The 17,567-nt window shown below is 42.0% G+C and overlaps 2 protein-coding genes across 9 annotated transcripts in view; both read left to right on the forward strand.

Annotated features, from left to right (window-relative positions):
- The window catches only part of LOC106606663 (tetratricopeptide repeat protein 27-like), a 106,372-nt gene extending 99,175 nt beyond the window's left edge, over positions 1–7,197 (forward strand). The window contains exons 11-13 of one of the 3 annotated variants that reach the window (XR_006770251.1): positions 3,798–5,623; positions 5,753–5,838; positions 6,006–7,197. The gene's annotated coding sequence lies outside the window, so the exon portion shown is untranslated. Of the gene's footprint in view, positions 1–3,797; positions 5,839–6,005 lie in introns of all 3 variants that reach the window. The other 2 variants (XR_001329104.2, XR_001329107.2) reach the window with 2 other exon arrangements.
- A 1,942-nt stretch (positions 7,198–9,139) lies between these two features.
- LOC100380761 (latent-transforming growth factor beta-binding protein 1) overlaps positions 9,140–17,567 on the forward strand; it is a 118,370-nt gene continuing 109,942 nt past the window's right edge. For 4 of the 6 annotated variants that reach the window (XM_014203036.2, XM_045720654.1, XM_014203043.2 and 1 more), the window contains exons 1-2: positions 9,140–9,851; positions 11,186–11,256. In XM_014203036.2, the coding sequence (XP_014058511.2) occupies positions 9,499–9,851; positions 11,186–11,256 (424 nt within the window). In that variant the 5' untranslated portion in view covers positions 9,140–9,498. The remainder of the gene's footprint in view (positions 9,852–11,185; positions 11,257–17,567) is intronic. The other 2 variants (XM_014203060.2, XM_045720659.1) reach the window with 1 other exon arrangement.

The raw sequence follows: 17,567 nt of genomic DNA on the forward strand, positions 1-17,567 counted from the left end.
TTATGAAATGCTCATTTACATTTACATTTAAGTCATTTAGCAGACGCTCTTATCCAGAGCAGCCCTGAGTGTGACCACCTGCCAACGTGGCTGGTGAATTGGACATACTTAGGGAGTGAACGTTATTTATAATACAGACCTCTGAAATGAAAATGGATGGCCCTCCCTGATGCAAAATATATTTTACCTAAACCCTCCCTGAACTCTTGAATTTTTTTTTTTTTTTTTAATGAGTAACCCTTCCCTATACCAAGAATAATAATTTAAACAAAGTGGATAGCAGAGAACATGTCTACCATTTACCCTCACTTATTGGACAGACCAGAGCCTTAGATATGCAGTTTTAGAAACTGTTCTTCATCTTGTAAGCGTTAAATGGCAATGCAGGAATTTTTATAGCGCACAGGGCTGCGGGCCAGAAGGTTGTGGGTTTGCAGACCACCGTGGACAAGAGTAGGGGTGGAAAGATCTCCTTAATATTAAAAGCATTGCATGAATCTGTCATCGTATTTACAGGTCAGGAAAGAAAATAGCCTTTTAATACAAATTTCATGCAATTCTTTGCCATTTTACATATTAGCGGAATCTTTTTTTAACACCGCACAAATTACCGAAATGTACAGGCTCAGAATGGACACAGAGAGAGGTCCATGTGTTCATCTTGTCATATTTATCCAATGCCAAATCCGTGTGTCTTGTTTGCAAATAATTACATCTGAGACATCATTAGGAATCTGAGCATGGTACTTAGAAAAGTTAGGCCTACCTTTACACCCCAGACAGAGTTGGCATACCGATGCAGAAAAATGTAAGCTTTAACTGCTGGCTACTCTTCTTCCGTGGCTTAACCCAATGAGAAGGTCACAAGTGTTTCCCTTTAAGCTGTCTGGGTTTAAACTTCTTCTATTGTACAGACAGTGAATAGCTTCATCAATTGATAGTGACAGAATTCAATTACTTCCCAAGCTGGGGCGGTAGGTAGACTAGTGGTTAGTGCGTTGGGACAGTAACCGAAAGGTTGCTGGATTGAATCGACGAGTTGACAAGGTAAGAATCTGTTGTTCTGCCCCTGAGCAAGGCAGTTAACCCACGGTTCCGTGGGCACTGAATACGTGGATGTCGATTAAGGCAGCCCCCCGCACCTCTGATTCAGAGGGGTTGGGTTAAATGCAGAAGACACATTTCAGTTGAAGGCATTTAGTTGTATAGCTGACCTAGGTATCCCCCTTTCCCCAAAGTCTATTTTGTGTCTCCTCGGCTATAGCTCAGCCTCTGAATGTCAAAGAAACTAAACAATGGTACAGTATCCCCATAATGTCTTTCCCGGGTATTTTACAGCTTGTTTGTAACATAAAGCATCACTGACCAAAGTGCTGTTATTGATCACTTTATATAATCGGATCCGTTTTATTTTCTTAATCGTAAGCTAGCTGGCTGTGCTTTTTTGCCATTTTCTTTAATAAAGGTTAAGCCTATGGCATAAACCCTCAATTCGTGTCTTGGTTTTAACTTAGCCTATCTCCGTGTCAGTGGAGGCCTGTTATTTAAAGAGTTCATGGTGAGTGGATGAATTGACTGACAAATCTATGGATATAGCAGCCTATAGCCTAATTTCATCTGTCAAATATATAGGCCTACCTTTTATTTCTTAAATAGGAATAAATAGGCTCCAATACAAAGCCCTCTTGTTGTTAAAGTCTAATTAAAATGGAGACAATTATCAGTAAGTTCCCTCAGTCGACCAGTAAATTTCAAACACAGATTCAACGACAAAGACCAATGAGATTTTAACATTCTTCACAAAGAAGGGCACCTATTGGAGTAACATTGAATGTCCCTTTGAAAATTATATAGTTATTAATTACACTTTCTATGGTGTGTCAATACACCCAGTCTCAAAGATACAGGCGTCCTTCCTAACTCAGTTGCCGGAGAGGACGTAAACCGCTCAGGGATTTCACCATGAGGCCAATGGTGACTTCAAAACAGTTAGAGTTTAATGGCCGTGATAGGAGAATACTGAGGATGGATCAACAACATTGTCGTTACTCCACAATACTAACCTAAATAGCAGAGTGAAAAGGACACCTGTACAGAATTGTAAAAAAATCCAAAACATGCATCTTGTTTGCAATAAGGCACTAAAGTATAATTGCAAAAAATGTGGCTCAGAAATTAACTTTGTCTTCAATACGAAGCGTTATGTTTTCGGCAAATCCAACAACACATTACTGAGTACCACTCTTCATATTTTTAAGCATGTTGTTGGCTGCATTACGTTATGGGTATGCTTGTCATTGGGAAGGACTAGTGAGGGGTTTTTTTTAGGATTAAAAGAAACTGAGCAAAATCCTAGAGGAAAACCTGGTTGTCTGCTTTCCACCAGACACTGGGAGAATAATTCACCTTTCAGCAGGACAATAACCTAAAACACAATGACATTGAGTGTTCCTGAGTAGCCTAGTTACAGTTTTGACTTAAATCATCTTGAAAAATCTATGGCAAGTCTTGAAAATGGCTGTCTAGAAATGATCAACAACCAACTTGACAGAGCTTGAAGGATTTTTAAAGAATAATGGGCAACTATTGTACCATCCAGGTGTGCAAAGCTCTTAGAGACTTACCCAGAAAGACTAACAGCTGTAATCGTTGCCAAAGGTGATTCTAACATGTATTGACTCAGGGTTATGAATACTTATATAAATTATATATTTCTGTATTTCATTTTCAATACATTTCTAAAAACATGTTTTCACTTTGTCATTTATGGGGTATTGCGAGTTGATGGGTGAGAAGGAAAAAAGCTATTTAATCCATTTTCAATTCAGGCTGTAACACAAGAAAGTGTGGAATAAATCGAGGGTTATGAATACTTTCTGAAGGCACTGTATGGCCTAATAAGCAACAAATTCTAAAACACAGAGAAATATTGAAGTTGAATCAATTACAAATTACATGACCCTCCCCTGGACTAATTAAAAAAATAGTAAACCTTCCCCTTGACTGAAATGTAATGCCAATGCCAAAATCTACCTGCATTTGGCAGGTGGTGGGTGTTAATTTTAGGCACTGTTAGTCCTGAGTTATTGTAATAAATAAGCCATATTATCAGCCTTTTGTGGCATGGTAAGCACTTTGTTGATTCTTGATGTTCAGTGTAGAACTGTTTATCTGTTTTTACTATTGTATCTTAATTATGTATTTTAACTTTGGTTAAAAGACGCAGGTCACAAAAATGTAATGAAATTAAGCAATAAACCCCATTTACTACTTACTAGTAATACATTTCTTGTTTTAGAAAAATCTAAAGCGTGCTCATCCCTTTAAAAAAAAAGAATAATAATAATTATAATAATGCCGCCAAAAATATTTTGGCTGGTAAAAAATCTGAGTGGCTGGTTGATTTACATTTTTTTTAATCTACCTGCCACAGTGGCTGGTGGACCAAAAATGTTATTTCCCACTCTGATCATATCCTTAGTGTGAGTTGTGACCCAAAGACCCTTAGCACTGGCATGTTATTTGTCATTCCACTCGTCTTTCCACTGCCATTTCCCCCCTCCCATAGGCCAGTCATGCCACAGCGATGACTTCTGTTAATTGTTTTATTCATTAAATGTGTTTACTTTGTATTCATTATAAACCAGATGGCTTGATGTGGCTAGCAGCTTGGTCAGGCTTTATGGTATGTGACAATATTAGATTTTTTTTTTTAAATGGTAGGCCACAGCATTCTATGTGTTGGAGGGATAATTGTTTTTAATGCATTTTCTTGTGTGTGTCTGTTTGTGTGGCAGGCGTTGCATTTCCTGTCCAAGGCCCATCGCTGTGAGGTCCAGGCCAGAGGCTGGGAGAAAGACACTGGGACCTTCAAGGAGGTTATAAAGAGAGCCATAGATCTGGCCAACGGTGAGTGTTGCACTCCCTGCCCCTATACATACACACACCTCATCCCCCCCACACACACGTTTCTTCGACACACACGGAACACTCATCACGCTTAATGTCACGTCTCCTACAGGTTATTGGGTCAAGCCGCGCGGGGAGGAGATATGATCGATGGCAGCCACGAGAAGAGTAAAAAGAAGACGAACAAATCCGTCTTACCCCACTGCCCTCTGCGAAACGCAATCGCGATCCAAACAATTACTCTGCGAGTTAGTGTGGAGGCAAGGGGGTTGGGAGATGGAGACAGCAGGAAGGATGGAGGAGAGTGTCCTATAGAAGAACTTCAATAAAGTTGTTAATCTCAAAAATCCCCAGGTTTTTCATTACAGCCGGATGCTGTTTTGAATTAAACATCAGAGGGAGTCAGGGCACCGGGACAACACGGGAGGAATAGCAATGTGCATTCTCCAACACATCTCTGGGGTTGATGCTGTCGCTAGGGCTCATCTTCACTCAGGTCACACACCTTGTCCCTCACAGACACTTACCTTACACCCCACACATACACTTCATTCCTCACGCACACCATTACACACACACACACACACACACACACACACACACACACACACACACACAGGTTGTGGTGTGAATCCCAAAACCCTCCCATATGCTGCCCCTGTGTCCTTCAGAAAAGCACAAAGCTTTATAAAGAGATACAGGTTGTGGTAGAGTGCCCCCTTTACCACAGCCCCCTCACTCAACTCAGCTTTGTAACCTCTATGATGGGCCTGGACACTTCATCCACAGAGCTGAGAGGGATGCGAAAAAATAAAGTGATGAGAACGAGGAGGAGGGTAGAGCAGAAGAGGTCTTCATCCATAAATCATGCTGTTTTGACCTTTCGCGCTGTCGCGGCTGAAGAAGACCATACAGGGAAAAGGTGTAGCTCAGATAGAGTAGAAGAGACCGCCGCTTGTTTTCCCTTCCTCATGTGCAAGAAGAAGATAAAAGGTGTTGGAAAAACACCAGGACAAAAGACTGTGGCGATGGGGAAATAGCCTATCAATATCCTCACCGGTCTCAGGAACATGGCTTTGTGTTGGTATGTTTTTCAAAGCAGCACAGAATAACAGATTCTTCTGAGCTTTATTCATCATTTTGTGTGGATCATAGCTACCATAGATAAGGTGTTTGTTGAAATTGGTACAATTCTACAAAAGAATGAATGGTGTTTCATCACGCTGAATGAATATTCACTGTGATGTCCTCTGAAAAATGAAGTAGAGGCGTTACAGAGGACATTTTGATCACGTTATCTCGGACAGTGATCACAGGAGTGATTAAACAGGCATTGTGGAAAAAGGTCTTGGTCTAATGATTTATTTTCGAGCTGCCAGGCCTGTCACGGTGGGGGTGAACGGTGAAGTGTCTTTCGGCGTAACGAGATGAGACCCACTGAATGGAGTCACTGACTGCAGGCCTGAGAAATCACCCTGAGGGAGGTGGAACCCTCATTAACCAGTCCCAGGAGAAATGACTCCTCTCCTCAACCTTTCCGCACATGTGCAGTATAACCCACAGTCCTGTGTCTATATGGGACCTGTTAGTCATGCATAGGTCCATGGTGCCACAGTGTCTCACCAGGGCAGGCAGGGCCATGGCCCCTGGACCCCGAACCAGAAACCCCTGATCTCTCCCCTCCTGACCCTTCCATGGTACCCCATGCATGATGGTTGGTTGTCTCTCCCTCTAGCAATCACTCATTTTGATACACAACTTACGTGCTTTGTCTTTTAATCACAAATATTTACGTGCTAATAGGTCTTTTCGGTCTCTATTTCTCACATGTATGTGTTCACAGTGACCCTCAGCTGTAGTAAAAAGAAGAGCAACCCCCAGGAGTCATTGCAGATGTTGTCCTCCATTCATCTCGCCACCAAAGAGAAGGTACACTACAAAATACTTGGCTTTCATGCCAGCACTCCACCAGATCACACAGATGTATCGGACTGTTCACATCAAGTCATTATTACATCACTGGCCTCGCATAGTTTTTTTGCGATAACTTCTAACCAAATGTAGCAATTGTGTTTCTTGAAACCGTTTCTCCTCAGCAACTGCACGCAGATGTCGCAACTGGCGAGATCCATGGCGACCTGAGTGATGATGTCAAAGAGCTTGAGCAACTTATCACAGAGCTGCAGGGGCAAAGTGGTTCGCTGCGCACAGAATCAGCATGAATGCCTCGCTATAGACACACCTCTAAGGACTCTAAAGACCTCCTACAGCAAACTTGTCCCAGAGCAGACATGGCTACAAGGGACACTGTCAGGGGACCTGCACCCATCACCCTCTTCCTTGCCAAGGGGACTTTACATGCTTTTACAGTTCATGTGACTGTAAAAAAATAAAGAATAACTTAACTGGATACATTTGTATGTACAAAGTGTAATTTTGTATAGTTCCCCCTTGAGGTATGTGCTATTTGTTGTATAAAGCATGGTTGAGGAATTGCTAGCTCAATCATGTTATGAACTTTACGGAATCTAAAGAAATCACAACATTTCTACAATCATATATTGTACAAAGATGAAGCTTTATGATCATACAACCACGCTTGCCTTATTGTTAGTATGTACTAGTCATAACCCACTCCCCCCCCCCCCCCCAAAAAAAAAAGCCGGACTCCCCCAGGCGCAGTGAGAGCTTTGCAGAGGAGAAATGTAAGCATGTGGGCCAAATATAAGAGCGGTGCAGAGATGCACAACAGGAGAGTGTGGACACACTCATCACCAGGGAAGCAGTGGGCCATGAAAGTGTCATCCCACCTGGCCTCGCTCACACAGAACAGACACCATGGAAGAAGAACAGACTCTGCACAGCTAACTCATCATCATGCTCGGGGCTACAGACAGAGATCCTACTATCTTCTCCTCATGGGGTTTCTCTCCGAAAGGAAAATGACCTTGACATTGCCTTTGTTTTATCATACTTATTGTTTTATTGCTATCGTACAGGTTTTTTCTTTGTCTATGCCTCTTTGTCAAGGACTGTCTCTGCCTTGCTTTGAAGTAAAGGCCCACAGTGTGGGGGACTGATAAAGGAGAAAATTACTTTTATACGAGTAGATATGTACATGTGTTATGTCACAGCTGTAGTCCTCTTTCATGAATGTTATTAGTTTTTTACCGATGTGGTGATAATTTCCGGATTGGGAAGGAAGTGTGCATCACCCTTAATGTATACATTCCATCTTTTCCACAGTTTTTGATCAGTTTTTGCATACCAAACCAATAAAAATGTGAAATAATGGTCATTACGAGTGTGTTGTCATTATTTACTACTATGATACACCATTAGATCATATATCTAGCAGACACAGGGAAAATATAGTCATAAATATTCATGACAAACATCATTACACTGATTTGCTGCCATGACATATGTTTGGAGAGGCCTCCCTTTGAAGCAGGGAAACAAAATGCTTGTTCAGCCTCCTGTTTCTTTTCAACATTCCTGGTGTTTCCCAGTGACAACCTGACAACATCCTCATAAAGTTCCAACAGCAGCTGAAGTTGAGATCATTGCCAATAAGGAACACCAAAATGACATCACCTTTCATGTTATTCATTGAGTGGTATGAATTAACAGTAAGGAACTGATCGTCACTACGAGCAGTTTTTGGTCAGGAAGACCTAGGGTGAGGACTTGATTACAAAAGGTTTATCAGAACCTTTTTCAGAAGAATAACATTCTTTATAGAAAATGTGTGACCTGAAAGCTCACTGGAACAAAGACCCCAACATTCACATTTTACATACGACTTGTGCATGTCTATTTTGGTACCTTCCCACAGTCTTACTATGACTTCAGTATTTTCCAGAAGCATCTTACACATTCGGAGTGACTTAAATACAGTAAGTAGTGAGTGCATATATTCATTTCTGACTCTTCCGTCCTTGATCATCCTGGATGACTGTTTCCTGGTCAGATGTGATCTCCTGGCACATGAGGCTGACCCAGATGTAGTCCGTGACTGGAGGATTGCATTTCTGCCCAGTTTTTTCAAATTGCATCATTGGTGATTACGCATGTGCCCTGCCCTGTCTTTCTCCACATATCTGTCCCCTTCTCCCATGATGCTGCTCCACAGACACTGAGCTTTGGTTACCATCACGCCTTGTGTTTCAAATTCAGAGCAACGTTTCACGACTGTCCCCTCTTTCCCTCACATTCTGGAGGGAAGAGTCTTGTGGCCTTTTTTAAATCTATAAATAAGTGTATGACACCACTGTATCAAGTATCCACCCACTTAAAACTTCAATGGGGGACATGGAGGTTTTAAGAAAACAATTAAATACCACTCAGAGAGCCAACGTCAGACGTAATTCTACTTTGTATGTTTTCCAAAGCACACACAATGACTTCATGGGGCTTATGTTGATCTGGGTGGAGGTCCTCAAAACCACTGTGTATGCGCTATAGTACGTCTTCAATGAACTCACTCCTGTACTGGAATATCCCCTGCAGTCTTCAATGGAATAATGAGTCACTGCTGAACAATTTACCAAGGGTCGCTGGTAATTCTGCAGTGTAGGAGGACAGTAACTAGGGATAAGCATTAAAAAATTAGAACCGCACCAGGAATGGCCCGCTGCGCAACTGTGGTCAGCTGGTGGGTTGTTGGATGAAAAATGGTGCGCACATGGCTTTATGAATTACTTGACTATAGTTAATGACGCATGTCGCATGGTAGTTCCTATCTGATTTATGCGGGAGTGTATGGAACCGAAGTAACAATGATATAAAGCACTTTGACAGCGTGTACTTTAAATAAATATTTGTTATTTATAAATGAGTTAAGACATTTGACACATTATTAGTATTCCAAAGTATTACACGTGGCTTATTGGTTGTTTATTATTTTATAACGTTTCTTTCTTATAAGCGTGTATTTATGCTCTTATCACTCATGAAGTTGCTGGACAACAAGGTTTATGCCTTCTGTCACTTTGATGAGCGCGCGCTCCTGCCGACAGCACAGTTTATGCATCTTCAGGAATAGATTTTCTTTAGGTCTTTGGCGATTATAGAAACACTACGCACTCCAAACATTTATTTTAGGGTTCAGCCCCACAAGTTTGTTCCAATGCGCGTCCCACTCCTGACGTCATGTCTGCCGGAGATTGGCTGTTCAGTTCTGACACTAACTCCTGCCCTTACACAGTGAAACTTTTTAAAGAGTTTTCAATCGCATCTGCAGGGTAAAGTATTGCACAAACGTAGCCATAGCAGCCGTAACATCTGCTGCCCAGCTCCCCCCTACCCTGCGCAGAGATAAAACAGTGCTTTATTCCGTTTTAGACCCATGTTCAGGTTTTTACATGCCCTATTTTTTTTTTAATTTTTTAATTAAGCCTAAATTTTAGTTATTGTTTTTAATTCGGGTTGAAAGGCGAAGCATAGACAAATATACTCAGGGATATAACTGTTTTACTTGCTATAAAGTTACAGAAGTTTTTATTTTCCAGATACGGACCTTCTTCAAGGAATTTATTATAAAGTATCCAAAAAAGTATATTGTCTTTACGCGGATACGGAGTGGATATGGCTTGGATCGGATGGGACCTATTATTTTCTATAGGTTTATTCATTTCACCGGCATTTGTCTCCACGGATCAGAGTGGCTTTAGGAGATACTACGTGTTGCAGCCAGGACCGAGCGGGACGGACAGAGTACATGTGAGTTCCATCTCTTCGCGCTCCGGTGCCACGGGACAGCCCCATGCCTACAATGTGGAGCTCTCGGCCAGTTACAGTGGACAGGTCCGAACCCGTAGGATGGGTAACCAAGCGAACCCGATCCCGCTTCGCCAGGACACACAGTTTACGCAGCATCAGCAAGTCATTCGGCGCACCAGCCACAACGTTCAACAGAGTCACCAAATGAAAATGTCAGGGTAAGAACCTGCGGGTCTCTGAAAAATAGTTGATGTTACAGAACAGTGAATGACCATTGGCTACGTATCTTCTTGGATGGCAAGGTGGTCTGTTATAAAATATATAAGGTTGTTGGGTCAACTTACTGTATAGTAGCCTACCGTATAGGCATGCCTGGCACCTGGTAAAGGAACTTGCTATAAGACTGGCCTACAACATTCCCTGTCATCATCAACATGATCATACAGCATGGTCTTAGGGTTGTTAAATATACACCGAGTGTACAAAAACATTAGGAACACCTTTCTAATATTGAGTTGCACCCCCATTTGCTCTCAGAAAGGCTTCAATGCGTCAGGGCATGGATTCTACAAGGTGTCAAGCGTTCCACAGGGATGCTGGCCCATGTTGACTCCAATGCTTCCCACAGTTGTGTCAAGTTGGCTGGATGTCCTTTTGGTGGTGGACCATTCTGGATACACATGAGAAACTGTTGAGTATGGAAAAATCAGCTGCATTGCCGTTCTTTATTACCACACCCCATTCAAAGGCACTTCAATATTTTGTCTTGCTCATTTACCCTCTGAATGGTACACATACACAATCCATGTCTCAGTTATCTCAAGGCTTAAAAATCCTTCTTTAACCTGTCTCCTCCCCTTCATCTACACTGATTGAAGTGGATTTAACAGGGGACATCAATAAGGGATCATTGCTTTCACCTGGATTCAATCGATGTCATGAGCAGGTGTTCCTAATGTTTTGTACACTCACTGTGCATTATTAAATAAATAGTCAGTAACTTACAATACATTCGATATTCAATTTGATTCAGGTAGCTATTTGATCATATTTCTGACAAATGAAAACAACATACAATACTGTACTTGTTTCAGACATTTAGCCCAATGAATGTAATGTGTCAATAATGAACTTTGTTCAAAACTTTCAAGTTGATACAAAATACATGTCTTAACATCCACTCAGTAGAGACCGAAACGAAAACAGCCAATTTAAAGTACTATCCTCAAAGGAAACTAAATAATAAAACAAAATGGCCCATATCCTGTTGTGTTCAGGAGCATGACCTCAATTTGCAGGGTCCTAGTCGCAGCACTCTCAGATGTATGATTAGTGGGGACATTCCCACACTCTCAGCAGGGGCCACCGGGCTAGGGGTGGCCAGCTTTACCTCCATTGAAAGGAGGCCCCTAATACCAGATCTGGCCCAGGCTTGGCGGCACAGGTGGGTCACTAGAACCACCAGTGTGTGAGTTTTAGCCAGTATGAGTTGGTCTTGTGTGTGTGACAGTGCTCTCTCTTTCTCTCTGTGTGTCTCTGGGTGTTGTTGCAGGGTGAATGTCTGTGGAGGGCAGTGCTGTCATGGATGGAGTAAGGCCTCTGGATCGCAGCGGTGCACAAAGCGTGAGTATACACTACACTACATTACCACAGCCGAGCCACCGCTGCCAAATCGTTGCAGTTGTTCAAAATGTTTTTCCAAATTATTGACAACAGTCTTGGATTCACTGTACACTCTTAGAAGAAAAGGTACTATCTAGAACCTGAAAGGGTTCTTCGGCTGTCCCCATAGCAGAACCCTTTGAAGAACCTTTGTTGGTCCCAGGTAGAACCCTTTTGCTTCCAAGTAGAACCATTTTGGTTTCCATGTTGAACCCTTTCCGCAACAGGCTTCTACATTGAACCCAAAATGGTTCTACCTGGAACCAAAAAGGGTTTTACTTGGAACCAAGAATAGATCTCCTATGAGGACAGCCGAGGGAACCCTATTGGAACCTTTTTTTCTAAGAGTGTACTTGGCACCTCATAACGTCTTCCTTTGGAAAATATACACAATCGTCTTTGCTCGTGTTGTTCATCAGGCAGCACATGTGCCAGAACCCCAGCATCATACCATATATAATCCATCCAGTATACCCCCTCCCCTACTCTACTTGGAAACTCACCCAAGCATACATACGTATATGTTTTGAAGGCGCCTTTGGCTGATTTGTAGTGCCAGATTAGAGAACAGCACCTTTCTATGTTGCTCTTTATAAGTACCTGGCATTGCTGGCAGTGGCTCTACCCACCTGGGAACAATGACGGGACTGTCAGTGTGTTATGGCCCGTGTTGCAGAGTCATGAAGACACTGTTATTGTGTAGGACTGGGCGTGCAGGGCCGGCCGAAAGAGAAACAGGTTTAGAGTGTATTATACCTCTTGGCTCGGCCCCACCAGTGGGATCTCTTTCTTATTCGACCGTAAGGCCTTGCCAGCTGGTTATATAAGAGACAGACGGCTTTCTCCGCGCCGAGTCTGGTGGACCTCCCGGGGAAACCAGGGTTACGTTTTAGTCTAGGACCCCTGGTTCATACGTTTAATAGGCCCAGTGTGCCTGTTCTGCTCTGGTCTACTCACACTTAAGACTGGACTGCACTTAGTACAGGGACTCTTTGTCGCTGCCTTGGTGCCAGTGGTATGTGTGTAAGTCTGTGTTGGTGTTTGTTTGGGTGTATGTGTATATAGACGGTGCCTTCAGAAAGTATTCATACCCCTTGATTTATTCTACACTTTGTTGTGTTACAGCCTCAATTCAAAATGGATTAAATATTAATTTTTTCTTACTCATCTACTTAATGAGAAAGTGAAAACATTTTTTTTTAGAAATGTATGTAAATATATTGAAAACTAAATACATAAATATCTAATTTGCATACGTATTCACACCCCTGAGTCAATACTTTGTAAAAGCACCTTTGGCAGCGATTATAGCTGTGAGTCTTTCTGGGTAAGTCTCTCAGAGATTTTCACATCTGTATTATGCAACATTTGCCCATTATTCTTTTCCAAAAATGTAGAGCTCTGTCAAATTGGTTGTTGATCATTGCTAGACAACCATTTTCAGGTCTTGCCATAGATGTTCAAGTAGATTTAAGTCAAAACTGTAACTTTGCCACTCAAGAACATTCACTGTCTTCTTGATTTGACCTTGTGTTTTATGATATTGTTCTGCTGAAAGAGGCATTCATCTCCCTGTGTCTGGTGGACAGCAGACTGAACCAGGTTTTCCTCTAGGATTGTGCCTGTGCTTAGTTCCTTTCCGTTTCAATTTTATCCTGAAAAACTTTGCAGTCCGTAACAATTATAAACATACCCATCTAAGTAACTGGGTGTATTGATACACCATACAAAGTGTAATTAATAACTTCCCCATGCTCAAAGGGACATTCAATGTCTGCTTTTTTTTAACCTAATTACAAATAGGTGCCGTTCTTTGCGAGGCATTGGAAAACCTCCCTGGTCTTTGAGGTTGAATCTGTGTTTGAAATTCACTGCTCGACTGAGGTCCATTACAGATAATTGTATGTGTGGGGTACAGAAATTAGGTAGTCATTCAAAAATCATGTTAAACACTATTATTGCACAGAGTGAGTCCATGCAACTTATTATGCGACTTGTTAAGCACATTTTTACTCCTGAACTTATTTAGGCTTGCCATAACAAGGGGTTTGAATACTTATTGACTCAAGACATTTTAGCTTTTAACTTTTTATTCATTTGTAAACATTTTGAAAAACCTAATTCCACTTTGACATTATGGGTATTGTGTGTAGGCCAGTGAAAATAAATCTAAATTTAATCAATTTGAAATTCAGACTGTAACATAACAAAATGTGGAAAAAGTAAAGGTTGTGAATACTTTCTGAAGGCAGTGCATGAGTACGTGTTTATCGTTCAGTGTTTAGTTGTTCATGCGTCATTAACGGTGCAGTGCTGGCTCGTTGATAACATGCACAGATTTTTTTGTGGGATTTTTTTTTTTTTTTTTACTCATTGGAATTCCCACTACTCCTGTCCAGTGTCCAATATCGTAGCTGTTCTCATTGGAAGATGTTAGGTGGGGAAGTGGGGGCAGGCATGCAACGCACCATGAGGGAACGCTCCTGTTTACATGGGCACGGGGAACGCTGTGCAAGGCCTCTGGAAAATAACCAATAGTGGACATTCCTTCAGTACCCATGGTTTTGATTGGTCTTTTTGATGTCAGGATCAGAGCCCAGTACTCCCTTCTGTAGCCAGATGCTGGAATCAGGGGGTGGACAGGATGGAGTAATGCTGCGTTTAGACCTCATACCAGTCGGCATAGCGGGACAAGGAAACAAGAAAGAGCGTGACGGCAAACGCAAACCAGCACAACGGTATGTATGCGTTGCTATGGTGATTTCCGTAAACGAACAGTGTAAATCAACATCCGGTAGAAAACATGGCTACCGCAGACGGAAAAAGTGAAAATATTTGATCTCTGCCGGCATGGCCTGTCTACTGTGGCGGCTGACGGCATTCACCACCAGCCTCAACGGCATTTACCGCTGTGCTCTCGTTGAAAACAATGACATCCGGTTTGCCGTCTAACTTGTACCATCTAAACGCAACATAAAGATGAAATGTTACAGAGCGTTTCAATGACTGCTTTAGAAAAACCTCCAAAGATCTTTGTGTCACTAGATTTATTTTACTGTACAGTTTCTCTTTCTGGATAAATGTCTGTATGTTCTTGAAATCTTTTTTATTTTCTAAGCTCAACCTCAGATCAATCATCTGGTGTTCAGCACTCATTTGATTATGATGTTCCACTGGCTGTGATATTAATATTTACAGTAGTATAGCACAGGGAGGCACTGTGAGAGGTTTTCTCTGTGATTACCATTAATCCATAGCATGAATTGCTTTAGACCACCCTACTAAATATGATGAATAATGAAACTATGATTGATAAATGACTATAACTGACCAACGCATATACTTGGCTTCCCCCCTTATTTTTATTCTGCTTGTTTTTTCCTATATGAACAAATCTGATAGCCAGTCACATGTTTTATGGGTAGAGTTCCATATTCCTATATATCTTTTGCTCAATTAGTTTTTCAGGATCTTTACTTTTCTCCACCTACCTTGTCATGGAAGATGGACTAGGTTGTAAATCCACCCGTTAAATGTTAATTGGAATTTGATTTACAGGACACCCCAGCCCACTACCCTCACCGAAAATGCCAACAAAAGTGTTTCTTAATAGAAATTAATTTTGTTTGTTCTGGCAATTCCTTACACATGGCTTGCTAGCACCCTGCATGATGTGTTCTTTCAGGTTGTCAGTCACGCCAGCAACCCCCAACCTCCCACCAAGGCAAGCTTTGACATTTTCCAGATAGCAAGTAGAAACTGTGAATATCTTACAACACTTTACCACTGGAATATTTAATCCAGGATATTGTCCAGAGTGAGAGTAGCTCATTCTAACACGTTCCTTAAACAGTGACAGAGATGGAGAAAGCTGAAAACCTGGCCTATTTATTACATGGCAAATGGACCAAGCATGTTTAATCATAAAGCTGTTATTGGCATTCCTTATTAGATGACATCATGTTGTAACCACAGCACTAATGTTGAAAATATGTTATAAATGTTTTGTGCCTTAGAATATTATTATTATCATTGTTTTTGTCTTAATGGCATCCAGACAGTTCCAGTCATGTGATGCAGATACTAAAAACTCCTCTCTGTCCTCTTAATGGACTGTAGTCTAATAGAGATTGAGCAAACATCCCAAGGATTTATTCAGTCTATTCCAGACGCCGAGCAGGTAGTCTAATGACATATGATTATTGAATTGCAGAGCAGAATAGCACTCTGCTGTCTTTTCTGCTAGATTCAAGACTATCCGCAAGAGAAGATGGCTTTAGTAATAATAGGCCTATAATATATAAATACATGTCACTTAGCAGTCACTTTAATACAAAAGTGACTTACAGAACAGTGAGTGCATTCATTTTTAGAGTGTATAGGCTTATGTGATCCCTGTGGGAATTCAATCCAAGACCTTGGAGTTGCCAGCTCTACGCTCTTACCAACACTTAGCTGTGTATTAACACTCTGGAGTCATTTCCTGTTCCTGTTCTACCTGTTGAACTCCAGTGTTCCTCTTTATTAATATTCCAGAAGTTCAATTAAAGAGAAAGAAAATAAAAATAGGTGTAGAAATGAAAGATGTAGTGATTAGTTTCACTTTTGTTTGCCTGAGAGAGACATGTGTTAGATGGTCTTTGAGATCCCTTTGGCCTTAGGCAGCAGCACCTCCACCAGGCTCAATTCCTCCTCTTCCACTGGAGTCTGGCATGGCTATTCACAATGTGGAGCCGCATGGTAATCGTACGCTTTGAAAAGCTGCCCAGCCCATTTCTCCCTTAACCGAGTGCAACCCAAAAGTAGGCAGACCAGGCCAGACAAAACAGAACAAGAAAATATTTCACTTCGGCGTAGCTGCACAGCACAGCGAAGGAGCCGTCTTCATTTTTCATGAAGGATTGCTCAAGAAGAGGCCGCTTGAAACTCCCCCAAAATTAAGAGAATGTGACAGGTTCAACCATTTTAAGCTCTCTTGTGCCTTTGCCTTGCGCGTCCCTAAAAAAACAGCACAGGGTGTTGAAAGCAAATGAGGCAGCCAGATACTATAGTGAGGTGGATAGGATGGACTCGCAAAAGTGTCTTTGTGCTCTTGGTCCTCATCGTTATTTGAGGATAATTTAAACAGGCTTTAGCGCTACTCGGCTAGTCCAACCTATAGGAGAAATATAAGGACCATAGCCTATTGGAAGAGGCAAAGGACCTCTTTCGAAGATTAACAAGGAAGAGCTAAAAACGATACTGTAAACTTTTCCTTTACAGTATTAAGATTCTCCTGTAATCCAGGTAATTCCAACATTATATCTTTATGTCTTCGTCTCTCAGTTGCCTTACCAGGACTCCCCTTTGCACACCTCATATCAAGGCTTTATATTCCTGATTACTTGACGTTTTCTTTGTAGATTTCTTTGGTTACTCAGGGCCGTCAGGTACACTATATATACAGAAGTATGTGGACACCCCTTCAAATGAGTGGATTCGGCTGTTTCAGCCACACCCGTTGCTGACAGGTCAATAAAATAGAGCACACCGCCATGCAATCTCCATAGACAATCATTGGAAGTAGATTGGCCTTACTGAATAGAGCTCAGTGGCTTTCAACATGGCACCGTCATAGGAGCTGCCCTGGTTAACTGTAAGTGCTGTTATTAGGAAGTGGAAACATTTAGGAGGAACAACGGCGCAGCCGCAAAGTGGTAGGCCATACAAACTTACAGAACGGGACCGCAGTCGCACACAAGCCTAAGATCACCATGTGCAATGCCAAGCGTTGGCTGGATTGCTGTAAATCTCGTCGCCATTTGACTCTGAAGTAGTGGAAACGCGTTCTCTGGAGTGATGAATCACGCTTCAACACCTGGCAGTCTGACGGACGAATTTGGGTTTGGCAGATGCCAGGAGAACTCTACCTGCCAGAATGCATAGTGCCAACTGTAAAATTTGGTGGAGGAGGAATAATTGTCTGGGGCTGTTTTTCAGGGTTCGGGCTAGGCCCCTTAGTTCAAGTGAAGGGAAATCTTAACGCTACAGCATACAATGACATTATAGGCAATTCTGTGCTTCCAATTTTGTGGCAACAGTTTGGGGGGGGCCCTTTCTTGTTTCAGCATGACAATGCTCCCGTGCACAAAGCGAGGTCCATACAGAAATGGTTTGTCAAGATCGGTATGGAAGGACTTGACTTGCCTGCACAGAGCCCTGACCTCAACCCCTTTCAGATGAATTGGAACACTGACTGTGAGCTAGGCTTAATCGCCCAAGATCAGTGCCCG

The sequence above is a fragment of the Salmo salar genome, chromosome ssa01, assembly GCF_905237065.1.
Source record: "Salmo salar chromosome ssa01, Ssal_v3.1, whole genome shotgun sequence".
NCBI lineage: Eukaryota > Metazoa > Chordata > Actinopteri > Salmoniformes > Salmonidae > Salmo > Salmo salar.